This window comes from Diadema setosum, chromosome 9, assembly GCF_964275005.1.
Source record: "Diadema setosum chromosome 9, eeDiaSeto1, whole genome shotgun sequence".
NCBI lineage: Eukaryota > Metazoa > Echinodermata > Echinoidea > Diadematoida > Diadematidae > Diadema > Diadema setosum.
This window is the reverse complement of record NC_092693.1, coordinates 25,364,868-25,379,796: the sequence shown is the minus strand read 5'-3', so window position 1 is coordinate 25,379,796 and position 14,929 is coordinate 25,364,868. Positions and strand designations below refer to the sequence as shown.

Here is a 14,929-nt window from a genome sequence, read left to right as displayed (position 1 = left end):
AAGAACAAGATCTTCATTTAGAAGAAACCTAAATAATCACCTGTTAAAAGAAGTTTAGTGATGAAAAGAAATTTCAGTGTTCAGTTTAATGTACTTCTATAGTACAGTTACTTTACAAGAGTAGACCTTGCAATAAGCAGCTTAAATATACAATGTACATGTAGCTATGATGGGAGAACCATTCTCGACTAGCACTTGTGCTAACTTTTGGTTCCCCCTTTAAAGGCATAGTTTACCATTTGCAGATGAAATAGAAACCCAGAATTAGTGCTTTAAACTAGTTCTAAAATGCGAGTTAGGGATAGAAACAGCCACTGTAAAAAACTGAATCCGTATAATCGATGTTAAGTATTGTTAAATACACAAAATGTGAACAATAGTTATGATAAGAATACTTCCAAATTAAACCGTCTACAGTTACGGTTTATTGATAAAAATACTGATATCTCCTTATTATGTTAGGCTGTATTGCACAAATTTTATATGGTATAGGTCGTTTTGTGATACAACAGACCTACACATGTTCATCAAATGTGATATCTTGAACATTTTTAAAATCACTGCTCCCAAAGGTAAACTGGACCTTTAACAACATTATCTTCTGTTTTTCTATTTTTTTTTCGATTATTTTTTTCATCTATTTTTTTTATCTATGCATATATGTATACATTACATACTTATTCAATTCTCTTTGCCTTTTCAGTGATAAATGTATCACAACGAGACTAAATGTATTATAACACATGTACTCTTATGTAAGGTAGATATAAGTATGTAAAATATATGCTTGCAAAGCTGTAAGAACCTTGTACAAAATCATTGTATTCTCATACAAATTTCATGTTATTGTATCTTACACTGTGGAATTTCATGTTATCATGTTATCATATTCATATGTTGTTAATAAACTCAACTCAACTCAATTCTAATAACAACTTGCTAAGTACCAAAGTACATGATATGGAGATAGGACCAAACAAATGCAGACAGTCTGCTGTGGGTTCTTTCAAACATGTTCTGGTCTTATGTTCCTGGATGTAGCTGTTTGTGTTTTTTGTTTGTAGCATGTAGTCACAAATACCAAGGCACTCTACATGTATTACGTAGCTGTACAACATATTGCTTGATTATAATCGATGGTAATTGAATACAAGTAGTTGTATGAGATGTAAGATGTAGGATTTTATTATATTTTAGATTTGGGCCAAGGGAAAGGTTATATATGATCTCTTGTAGACTTGATACTAGATGTATTGCTCACTTTTTAACTAAATAGAACCAAACAGAAGATCTCCAATCTGAATCTTAACATTTAAATCTAAGCAAGACTTTTATGGCTTGGAGTTAATGCATGTACAGTCAAATTTGAGTCAGTAAGTATCATAATACAATGTACTTCTTTGATGTCTGCACCATCTATATGTGTATCCATCTTACCGTTCATTTCTTACCTTGTCTTTGTTAAAGTCATGTGCATTTCACTGGAATTTTGTGTCAACAAGAGATGGCTGTTTGTACCTGTGGATGCACATTTATCTAGTTTAGTATTATTGTTCATAGATATATTTGATGCTAGATTCAACCAGACAGACATTTGCGCTCTAATTTGCAACCAGTGAAGTAACAGCCGATACTCAAATTATGTACACAATTACTGGAAATTTATTTCTGTTCTCTAGAATGGATGATACATGGTATGATTACAAACAACAACAAAAAACCAAAAAGAATGAATCATCATGTCATTCATTAGTCATTAAATCTGTTCATAAGCAATAGGAGTGCAAGCATTAGGATATCAATTGTGATATCTCTTTATCATTCCCTTCCTGTTCAAAAAAAAAAATAAATAAAATAACATGCAGTCTGTTGGGATTCTCGCAAAAATCGTGTTACAGTATACACATATTTCTGTAAACATTTTCATGATATAAGTTACAAGGAAGAAGACTACTTATGCATTGATAAAATTCATGATGGGCACTTCACATTTATTCAATAGTTGATTCATTTATATTGAAAGGCACTTGTTTGAAATAAGGCAGTATATCGATTTCCCTGGTCAGAGAAGACCAGCAGTGTTGGCGGTTCCAGGTGTACTCACCCGTGTGATTTAAAAAAAAAAAAAGAAAGAAAAAGGTTATAGACAAAATCACTCACTTCCATCATGTGGTTTTCTCGCCGATTCGGAATTAGGACATTATTACTCCTCGGATGCTCCTAACATTTTGCGACAATATTGCACGTAGCATGCGTAGCACGTGTGTCTAGGCCACTATGTGACGCTGACACTGTTTAGTTCACCCTGTGTTCCCTGGCGATATTCAGATGACACCAAATAATGACGATAAAACAAAAATAAAAACGAGCAAATAGACAAATAAAAGAGCATACCCATTACCATGAATGAAAAAAAAAAAAACCCAAACAAACAAAAAAGTCGCGCACTGACAAAAATCGCAAAGAGCAACAACAAAATATTATACCTCTACCAACACATCACTACGAGAGTAAGTTTGCCGATAAAGTCTGTAGTGCCATTTACACACCCACATGTTTCCAATATTGGTTTCCAAGAGGCAGAGAGCTCTGTGTTGAGTTCTCTTAAGCATGAATATCTGAGGGTGTGACAAGCCGGGCAAACAAACAGCCAATGTAACTAATTTCTTCGAGAATGTAGCAAAAGCAGCACTCCTTATATTCACACGTTGTAATGGCATTCAGAAGCATCAAATTGTGTAAATCGAAAATTTAGTTGAATGTCATGAATTTTTCTCCTTTTTTGCGCTCTTCAGATTCGAGTTGCTGCCTCCACAGAATTCTGTTTGCCCTTTTGCCCAATAAAAAAAATAATAATAATAATAATTCTCACAGTTTGGGTGGGAGGATTTAATTTTCGGGGAAAAACTAAAAATGCCTTCGTAATACAAGTAAGAAGATAAGCTGAACTATATGTGCAAAGAGGCTATCGCATTAACATGGGATTACTCGTACTTACAGGGTTTATAGTGTGTTACAAAATGACACCAACCTACCTACCATGAATTCACTACAGCTAAATGAAGTAATAAAAAACGGTGTACCATCCGCGCCAAATACTAGTAGACATTGCCGTGTTCCATGACGTATAATACAGGAAAACGAATCGTCACCATACTGGTGTTTAATACACAAGCACGGGTTTTGAGCATAGGCAAGTATCCCACACACAAGACGGGATCCAAGTGGGATCTACCGATGTGCACGTGGCTTTATGATATGGAACTAATTTACGTGAAATACACATAGTGAACGTAATTATATACAGGCAACAAGAGTAAATACAGTTTCAACCTCTTCATACGAAAACAAAGTGTAATCTTTCCTAAAAGTGCTATTGTATGGTACACAATATTCGCTGACAAAACAGACAGGACAAAACAAAAGTTAAACAGCAAACAGTGGGAATTGTGTGGCAAGTGCGTAACACTATAATACGTAAAACGAAACAAAATATACATTCAAATGCTTTGTAGATAGAACTTCACTATCACAATGGACAAGCTCAACATCTATACAGCGGATACACAATCTAAATTACTAAATATATTTTGTCTAAAATTATGACGACCATGAAATCTGTATAATTTCATGACATTGCTGTCTAGATTATAATGCTTTCAATCAAAATAGCTAAATCTATAAAAAACTTTACGAAATAAAACTACATTTTGTAAAGAAATAATATGGATAATGCGTAAAATGCTACAATCTTTTTTTTTAATTTACAATACATAACATTCTCTCTCAGTAAATTCATCAATAGATTCTCTCATAATTCTTTTTCAATTATTTATGTCATACGATTTCTTTGCTTGAAACCAATACAACGGTTCATTTTAACATCTAACCCTGGAATGAAAAATAGATGCAGAGAAACGTCCACCACGTAGCTCCACATGTACCCTTCCCCGAGGAATGCAATTTCATTGCCGGAAAAAAAAAATCGGCTACACATATGTTATCTGTATTTTTCAATGCTGTGAACAGAATGTCGCACTGGGCTGCCAAGGTGTTCCACCATCCGTCTCGTTCAACATGTAGGTAAACAAAAAGTGATTAATTCAGCTATCTAAGTTCTATGTTCTCTTTGCTTGAAAAAAAAAGGCAGCAAGACGGAAGTCGCAAAACACCAAGCTAGTCCATGTTTGTGTTATACTGAGATTTTGTTTGTATCGAAATCAAGAGAGGTCAGAATGGTATAAACACCTATATGTCGGAAAATTGGCTTCCTAAGGTGAATCGTTTAGATTGTAGAGTTTGGAATAAGTTTGTACTCTATCATAGCGCACATGCTTTTTAGCTTTAACTGATGCCGATTTAAATGAGTGAAAACCTGTTTTTGGACAGTATTCATCAATTTCCATTAAAATCAATAGAACAGAAGTGTCATATTTATACACAACAGTAATACGATAAGAATTTTCGACATTGTTATTGCTATCATTATGCGCTTTTTATGCATGGATGCAATGAATTCTCAACAAGTGTAAAGACACAAAAAAATGTAACAAATATATGAATTACACATGGCACTCTGTTATAGAGGGCTGCATTTCCCTCGAATCGCCAACCGTGGACAGGCTGAATTTTTCAATACTTCACAGAAAACAATCGCGTGATTACTCTTTCAGCGATGTATCCAAACGATACCCGCAGGTCAAAAACTATAACAGGAATGACAACATTAGGATACTAGGAAGACAAGAGACTTTGTTGCACAATTTCAAGGCATTGAATATGCTGAAATGTTTTTAAACAAAGATAATGACTTGACAAATTACATCTATTCTAGGTTTAAATGAAAGTCGTTCTCTTCACATACATCAGCATGTTTAATAGGGAAGACGACCATTAATATACTTTTGCAAGGCACAATGGTGTTGCCACTTCGCAACGGAAAACATCAAATATATACAATTATGTTCAACGTTTCTGACACACATAATGAATGTTACATGAAAAAGCAAGCAAAATTATAGCAAATACCCTCTAGATTATTGGATATCAACAACGAACAATAATATTCAAACGTACCACATTAATGTTTGCATTCCTGTGGGTAAGATTCCAAATTTGATATTTTGAGGCAAGTATATTTGTAACTGATTATTGGCGGATTTTCCAGTTACTAGAAACCCGTCTTTGCGACTGGATAAACAATTTAATCATCATCAAAGAGGCCACAGTAAACAATAATAGTTTAATTTTCTAACGCAGATCCAAGTTTCACATCTTTTTACATACTGACATTGTAATGGCAAGGTTTTAATATTTATGAAAATTGTCGCATGAATCACAAACATGCTTACGAGAGTTAAGGACACCTAACCCCAGTATTAAATTCTACCAAAACGAACACATTTCGATTATCCTCTCTGCACTTCGCAGAATTATCGTAATGCTATATCAATACTTGCCATATTATGAGTTGTGCAAGCTAGTGGCATGTAGGGAATGTGATGTCCCCATTTGTAGAAAAAGTGCCAGTGGTAGTTTTATTTAATTCGAAATTAATCAACAGTATGATATTCAGTTTAGGGGAAAGGAAAGATAGAGAGGAAGAGAGAAACAAGGATAATGACTAGAAAAGATTAAACACTATAAAAACTGCAATCAATTAGCAAGAAATGAGTGACTTTAGAGTTGGAATTATCAGAGATGTACAATAAGAATACAAAAACGATCAATGAAACTAGATTACAAGAAGGCGACTGAATATATTCAAACACATTGTCGGCATGAACATGACTGCTGATAGTCAATGTAATTGTTCTACCAACTCAGTATAATTACACTAGCTTTCTAGCAGAAAATGCAAATAAACAAGTACTCATCAAATGATATTCTAATCACCCTACCAAAACCTGGCAAGCGTATTCTTATATCAGCCATAACGTTCAGTACCGTTTACAGTTTTAAGTTTTCTTCAAGGCTATACATGCTCAGTATGACATGCGGAAACACAACAAGCATGTGGAACATTACCTTGCTGGAAGGAAAGAATGTCACCAGCGGAAAGAGAACAATGCAAATGATTCATTATTCAATACAGACTTTGTAGGTACTCTATTTACATTCTCAATCGTGTAAGTGGATCATCTACCATTTCCAAATTGCTGACCTATAAGGTAGTGTCCTCCAATGTCAGGACCAAATTCCTTCTAACCACCTGTATATGATACCTAAAGTACATACATACAAACAGATGGAGACAGAAACACACTCATATATCAGTGGAAGACATGATGCATGAGACACGACACACGTTTAGGTCGGGACCAACATTTCTATATACGTGTATATACATATATATATATATATATATATATATATATATATATATATATATATATATATATATATATATATATATATATAGACATATATATATATATAGACATATTGCAGTAAAGTGCGGTAAACATGTAGCATCTCTCTGGTTAAGACTTCTCTTGCAGAGCATTTGAGTGTCATTATGGTACAATCGCTGAAATCCTGGTGAATGTATAGCCTTGTAAATAATAGTGCGATCCAAATAAGTCAAAGGGAAGCAGGTATTCTGAGATTATGTAAGGGAGAACAACTTTCAAGTTGTAATAATTGTTTAGAAGAGCTATTCCGCTATAGATGAAATTTCATAACTATGGATCGATTATCATCAACATATCGCATTTAACCAACATCCAGCATCGTACGGAAAAACCATGCAGGGAGATTTAACCGCATCCCTGCTAAAACGCAGCTTCAGCGCACCGGAGGACATGGGTACGTCAAAGAGTGTCATCCAAAAAAGTCGCTATCTGCCAATAATAATTATTGTACGGTGCGTGATATTTGTGAGTTTACCAAAAGTATGAATAAAACATCGACTGTAGGCCAATTTCGAGTATTATACGTTCCTACGTATGTTCCATGAAGTCTTGTTATGCTGTATTTTGAAGACGGTCACCTTTACTTTCTCTCTTTCAAGCGACGAATAGTTCCATTTTGCCGGCGAATTGCCGTTGTCTGTCCTGCAGGGCCCTGACAGCAATGTCTTGGGAGGTGAAGGGGACCATGGCTTCTCCGCTTTGAGTCATTTGAACGCTGTCAGGAGGTACCTTACAGTGGTGAAATGCAAAAAGGATGATGGCAAACAGTTTGTGAAACACTGCTGATGCAAAAACTCAACTTCACTCAGAGAAAGACTTTAAGTTTGTTGAAAAAATGCATGAAATAAAGGATTCGTAAGAGTCAAAACGGAATATCACACACTTCTTGACGATATGGTGTACTTTTAATGCTGAAATGCTTACTATCTCACCCATGATTATATGGTAAGAAATTTCCATGTAGTACCTGAAAAAAATATCATGCGAAAAAAAAAACATCAATGTTTTGTCTTCTCAGTTGTTCAATTTGGGATAATTTGTGCTAAAAGAGTCATATATCTCAAGAGCAAACCGGCTATGGGCCTCTTAATTTCCATATTCAAAATCTAAAAATCTAATTGTCAATGTATATTGAAGTAAAATGAGGCGCTCGTGACAATGACTATTTTGACCGATATAGAACATTGTAAAGTTGGCGTTGGTTTTTGATGAATGTACATTGCAGTTAGTACTTAGCATTGCTTGAATTATCTCATGCAAACTGATAATTAGCATAGATGTAGCCACCCTTTCAGTGCTGTTAGTCCTCTTTTTGGAAAAATACTGTTGCGCTATATTTTTTTCTACGCAATATTTCTTCGGTAAACCATAGTGTATTGATTGCAGAAATAGGTATTCAACATTTTACTATTGAGTCTAAATTGATACACAGATGTATAGAAACAGTCTCTATACAAACACAGTCTTTCAAACAGTTTAAGAAGATGGATATATATATATATATATATATATATATATATATATACTCTCTAAAAAAAATCGAGTGAAAATTTTCACTCTAAAAAGAGTGAATACAAAAAAGAGTGAATTTCGAGTGAAATTGGAGTGAATTTTGAGTGAAAATGCTCATTTTCACTCATTTTAGAGTGACGTCAGGGATCACTCCAAAATCTTCGAGTGATCCCTGACGTCACTCCAAAATGAGTGAAAATGAGCATTTTCACTCAAAATTCACTCCAATTTCACTCGAAATTCACTCTTTTTTGTATTCACTCTTTTTAGAGTGAAAATTTTCACTCGATTTTTTTTAGAGAGTATATATATATATTCATTCTGAAAACACCTCATATCATATCCCATATGTACATTATCGATAATCTGTGTTGAACTGGCACGCTCCAGTGGTAGAAATCAAATCATCTTGGTCGAGATGATTGGAGACCTGATATATGCAACATAACACTGTTGGATCGCTACAATTACCTGAACATGCACAAATGTTTTTACATGCACAAATAAAAATAAAAAAAAACAACAACTCCAGTTTGACTCCACTGCCAAACACTAACGGTTTAATTTGCTGTATCATTAGAAGTAATGTTAGAATGAAAGATAGAGTTTGAATAATAATTGTTGCGATATTACAATTGCTATTCTTCATGTCTCGGAAGAGATTTTAGTCTACGCAAAGACATGCTGTTTGGTTCAAGGGACAATGTAACGCTTTCGGGTGTATAGCTATGCATCTTCTATACGAGGTTAAAAAATAATGCGCGAATGTGATGAGGTCATTCAACATGACGTTCTAGCCCTACTTGTAAAGATAATCTAATGTTGCTCGAAATTTAATGTCAGTTTCTGTCAAAAATTGTTCTACCTTTGGTCGAAATAGATAGTATTTATGAGAGATTATGATCTGTGCACCTGAAATGACAGAGGACGTTGATTATTGATCAGCACGACTTGTCCCCCCCCCCAAAAAAAAAAAAAAAGAAATCTTGATTTGTGTGTGCGTGTGTCTTTCTTGCAGCAATTAGGATTTGTGGGCAAGGGTCAAATGAGATCGAAGTATCAAAAGACGTCATGTTAGATGAAAAAAAAATCGTAACTTCTGCACACTATACCTCAGTGTTTTGTTTTAAAGTGCACTGTTCTGTTACCTTGAATTCGCCAGAGAACGATACAAAACTCTCTCTTCAGGCAATCATCATTTACAGGAATCTAAAATCTTTAATGAGTAATGCTAAACCTTCTTGACTTGACAAAAATATCAATTTTCGCAGTAATACGCACAATAACCCCATACATAATTAAACACACGGTTACAATACGGTATTCAGAAGGTTCGTTAATCCGGAAATGAAATAAGGTTCGTTATTCCGAGGATTCGTTATTCTGCAGGAGGGTCAATCTGAAGATTGATTAAGAATATTTATTTCGAAGGTACCTTAATACGAAAATAAAATAAGGTTTGTTATTCCGAAGGTTCTTCAATCCGAAAACGAAACAGGGTTCGTAATTCCGACGGTTCGTTTGTACGCACCTTCTTTTCATTTTTCGGAATAACAAACCATCGGAATAACGAATCTTAATTCATTTTCGGAATAATGAATCTTCGGAATAACGCCACAAATTTTCGGATTTATAATGTACCCTTTTTCATTTTCGGATCAACGAGCATCTATATATAGGTATAGGGAATTTGTGTGTTTCGCAATAACGAACCTCCGGAATAACGAACCTTACTTCATTTTTGGATTAACTAACTTTAGAATAACGGACATTACCCCACCCCCCCCCCCTTCCACACACACACACACACACACACACACACACAAGTAACCAGGGGCGTAGCCGGATATAACGGACGGATCTACCTTTCTGTATTGACGGCACAGGAGCTACAATCACCTTTCCTATATTGTTCCTTTTGGCTAAAAATTGCTTGTTTAGGCCTATTTCTTACGATACGAACTTGTTATGACACGAATCTGAAGGAGATGAAAGATGGAGGATCCTATACAGTGGCATGCAAGTAGAACGAAATGAGTTAATAACAATGGACCAGATTAAGATGCCTTAATATCACCGCAACCCCGCTGTTAGAATGCTTAGTGAGAGAATAAGGCGATGGGAAAGAGAGAACAACAACAACAACAAAGAAAGTTGTGACGTGAAGACAATAAGAGACTGAATGAATACTCCTGAAGGTTAGGACGTGCAATGGAATGATAATTGCCTCGCGATACCCCGTACTGCATCCCACATCACCCATGTTGCAGTATACCCCATCGCATGGATCAGTAACCCGCTGCCAAGGAGACTATGACTAGTAATGATTTACTTTCTTGGAGAGGCGCATAATCAAATTCAGCATTCCACACCGTGGAGATGGTAACAAACGCTACCATGGATTACAGCAATACAGTTTAGAACCAATGCACCGAATGAGTATCCCATCACATGTCAAGCGCGTGCCATTAATGTACTACTATTTTGTTGATGACATCATTTTGGTGGTATTCTTTGTAATTTGTCTGCATCCTGTACCTATTGCATAGTTAGTTGTTCACCCTGTGTTTATCTCGAAGACCAGAAGGGGTTACATAAGACCCCTTCTGATGCCGACCCGGAGACCGGCAGTCATGGCCATGAATCCGTTGTGCGGGCCGCTGTTAATCCCTTCGGAAGTTATTAGAAATAAAATGATTCATGAAAATCAATGTAACATATCAATATGCGCTATATAGTTAGTATACACGTCCTGTAGAACACACATCTACATGAGGAAGAGGCAAGCAATAATTCATTCCTATGAGAGGGAGCGAACATGATTGATATTTAGTCATGGGAACACATCATATGTCTCCAGCTCCTTAAATGAAATCATTTCTCGTTCTGTTTGAGAAAGCAGACATTATCTCTGAATAACATCCATCTTGTCACATCTAATGGGAGGGATCGTAAACTGAGAGAAGTCTACATGCAGCACAAGGAGATGCATGACATGAAATGAATGAAACTTCCTCCAATATACTCTTTATGTGTAAGAGCAAGTAAGAGCTAATCTGCCGTATAATGCTCATTAAATATTGTTCAGGTTATACCTAATAATAATTATTATTGTTGTTTATATTACATCATAATTCTTTTTACGATCATTGTCATCATCACCTTCATCATTGATATTATCGTCATTTTGTATGAAGAACTTACATGGAATTGTGATATGTGGAATCTAGATGTCTCTACGTAAACAAGCCTCCAGCAAGCTTTCTTGGTGTCACGATCAACACTCGCGATAATAGCATGTTGGCTTCAATGTGCTAGTATGATTTATACTAGTCTGTTCTTGGTGTTAAATGAGCGGCGAATTATTGTTTATTTTGTCTTCAAGCAATTACTCTTATTTTTTTATTATAATCTTGATGATTTATTTTGTTTCAGTGTTCTAGGAGTGACAGTCATGCAAAGGAATCGGTGTTGATGAACTGTGTCATGCACTGCATACTCGATTGTACGGATTCAAATTTCTGTGCTTTGCTAATTATTAAGCCAGGTAAGATGGACAATTAATAGTAGCATAGTTTGAGTTACAAATTAGTTTACCGGAACTTTTCCTATTATTATGGTAGAGCTGTCCTTTATGATGCAATCAGATATCTTTTGTACTCACAGTAGCATGAATTTGAGGAGACATAATAGGTACCACCAGCAAAAAGCTTTAACAAACATCCTCTGACTGGCAGAGTAGATTGTATAAGTTTAAATTTTGATTTTCCAGGCAGTAAAAACCAGCTAGCCAGCATAGCAATGTCCGCTGAAAGGATCGAACTCCTACCATTGGGCAATCCACCTCTCCAATTTCTTCTAACATGCACAACTTTACCCAGTTGTCAACATGGTACAACTACGGATTTCCGCGCTATAGTTAGTCCCTCGACTTCCCGTAAAATCAACCAAGTGACACTCGAGGCAAAATGTTAAGATGATGTTAAGATCTTGGTTAGTCATGAATAAAAATACTCACCCCATAGCCCTGGAAAAACTTGGCCACGTCGTGTGCTGTCGCGCCAGTATGCAACCCACGCAGCCGGATCATGGCGTTGCTCTGTGCCACGCTTCCAGCTGCGGTTCCTGGGTAATACAGGTGATGTCCGGTAGGAGACACAGGCGGACTCGGGAAACCGGAAGGGAGGTAAACCAGCTGTTGCTGGTGCAAGAATGTGGCGCCGGGCGGCAGGTGGTGCTGTGGGTGGTGAGTGGCGTTGGCAGGATGCGCCGTCAAATGAGGCATGGTGGGTATAATGGTACCAGCGCTGACCTGTGGCAGTTGCGAAGGATGATGAAGCTGGGCGTGGGGGTGATGGGGATGCTGATACGCCAGTGGAGTTGTCGGGGATATTGCATTTACTAATGACAGATTCAAGAAGGGGAAAAAATGTGGAAATGTGGAAATGTCAATTTTTACAAACGGGGAACTCGAATTTGTTGCAGAAATCCGATGACTTGCGTGCAATAATGCTTGTTTTTATCATTGTCGTCATTATCGTAATAATGTAATTACTTCCCTAGGAGACTATAGGATACTGTCTTTACCATTATACTATTTTCGTTGTGACCATGTGGTTGCATATTGTATATTAATGTATTTCTATAATCATGTTATATATATATATACATATATATATATATATATATATATATATATATATATATATATATATTGCACACGAATCTACTAAGGAGATCATTCCAAATGCAGTAACAGTGGAACTTCCCCATGTTTCAAACTTTCGAAAAAGTTTGTCCAGAATAAACTATCTGAAAGATATTGGTTTTAATCTCATGGTACGCTTTGTGATAATACTGTTTGAATGATTTTTGTGTCTATATTATACCTTCTGTTTGGAGAGTTTGTATGTATCTATGTTTCACGAAAGGATTAATCATGGTGTAGTTTAAGCACGTGTGTCTCATTATTTTCTTTTAGGACTTACGAAACCGCAAATCCTGACTGTTGTCACCGTTGTATTATATTAAAGGGGTTTGCCTGGGAATTTTACGTCAGACTTTTTTTCGCTATTGGCATTATTAAATGACAGTCTCTCTGTAACATAACACTGGATGAAAATCAGAGAAATGGATGACTAATTATATTTGATCATCTGGTTACCTTGTGGCTGTGGGGCCTTTTCATTTCTGATCCCGCTGGTGAGCACAAGTTGCATCTCCTCACCCGAGCACTGGAAGACTTCCACATACCGCTCGCGCATGTACTTCATGTGGCACGTCTGCGCCGCAAGGCAAGCACGATCTGCAGATGTCATCTGAATAAAGGCCTCACCGTTGGGCTTACCCTATGACGAGAACAATTTTAACATTTTCGATCACATCTTCTCATCCCTCTTTCTTAACTCTTTTCAATCAAAAACACAAATTCAATTTCAGTTGTGACTGTCATGTATAACACCCATCTATTTCAATTCTACTTAAAATCCTCATTTTAAGCAATGCGTTCAGTTCTAAAAATAATGTATATCAACCATGTTTGATAATGAATGATGAATTGATCGCCACTTAACTGTCTCTATATCAAATTACCTACTAAAGATACAGCAATTCACTCGAAAGAAAATCAAAATATCAAATGCATCTTCTTTTTTAATCACAATTTCGGCTGTGACATTATGCATGTCTAATTTTCGTTGTGGTTGCTGTTGTTCCTTTTTCACGACTTATACAACTAAAGGCGTTTTTTGTGAGAGTACGAGAGAAAGGCTAAATACTACCTGTACATTGAGGACCATGTGAACGCCATGTGGCCGAATATATTGGGCACAATCTCCGAGAAAGCACATAATGTCCTCGATGGAAGCATTGTAGGGCAAGCCACGCATGCGTATGCAGTCCCGCACGACTCCCGCAGTGATGAAATGTTGTGGCGGTGGTGGTAGTGGCATCGGGATCGGAATGACGGGAGGGAGGACCGGCTGCTGGGGTATTTCCGCCATTATAGGCTCCGACTGAACACGAGAGAGCACCTTCAGGTTGAAAGGAAATATTTTTTTTTTTAACTAGGGATCATTCAATAATGAACACATTTCTTATTTTGTATTCAATTGGTTTTTCATATTCTGTGAACATGTTCAAGCAACGTGATACTTTAATTAGATCACTCACCAAAGACCTTGATATACTTATGATGTACATGACGATTTTCATTTGTTTCTCCTCTCTAAATCATTCTCTCTCCTTATTTATGTATTTATCACTCATTTCAGCTTACCGCTACATGTAAAAGTATTTAAGTATTAGATGTGAAAAGTTCTTAGAGCGATTCCAACCCGTCCTACCTGTTGGACCTCTGCTGTAGTGCTGCGAAAAATCTCGATGTAGCGGTTGCCAAGGTACTCGCGGTGCTTGGCCAGTGCCTTAGAGACGGCATCCTCCGAGGCAAAGAGAACGAAGGCGTCACCCGTCATTTTACCGTTCTTCTGTTTGACAAAAAGGATACCCTCCTCGCTGCCTGCCACAGGGATTTCATTTCCAAAGAAATCCACCTGAAATGATTGTGGTGATGGAGATAGTCGTGGTATTGGAAGAATGGGTTGCTGAAGGTACTCTTTTGGGCAAAATAATTTCGGTTAAATTCATTTGATATCACTTATCATATCTATTTGATGGTACTAATGTGAAAAGTTTGTTCAAATTACTTAGTCATGAGCATGGTATAAGTAAAGGAGAATAGAAAATAAAACCTTCAAAGAATTATGACATGGATAAATGGATTTATCAATGGGATAATTTTATGTCATTTTCCCTTATTACCATGTCCGACAAATACAAAGCAATTATATTTCAAGACGAATAGAGACACATTCCATGATAGATATTCTACTTGTAATGCTTGGTTATGTGATGCCTTGATACCATGTTTGTCGTAATGTATGACATTACATCATTCGATTGATGACCCAGCAACCTCACAATAGCGGGGTCTTTTGTCTTCCTGA

At 36.4% G+C, this 14,929-nt stretch overlaps 1 protein-coding gene across 1 annotated transcript in view; it reads right to left on the bottom strand.

Annotated features, from left to right (window-relative positions):
- Window positions 1–6,843: 6,843 nt before the first annotated feature.
- LOC140232585 (epithelial splicing regulatory protein 1-like) overlaps window positions 6,844–14,929 on the bottom strand; it is a 42,937-nt gene continuing 34,851 nt past the window's right edge. The window contains exons 10-14 of the mRNA XM_072312680.1: window positions 14,270–14,476; window positions 13,706–13,957; window positions 13,090–13,273; window positions 11,944–12,326; window positions 6,844–7,142 (exon numbers count right to left, since the gene is read on the bottom strand). Coding sequence (XP_072168781.1) covers window positions 7,008–7,142; window positions 11,944–12,326; window positions 13,090–13,273; window positions 13,706–13,957; window positions 14,270–14,476 — 1,161 coding nt within the window. The 3' untranslated portion in view covers window positions 6,844–7,007. The remainder of the gene's footprint in view (window positions 7,143–11,943; window positions 12,327–13,089; window positions 13,274–13,705; window positions 13,958–14,269; window positions 14,477–14,929) is intronic.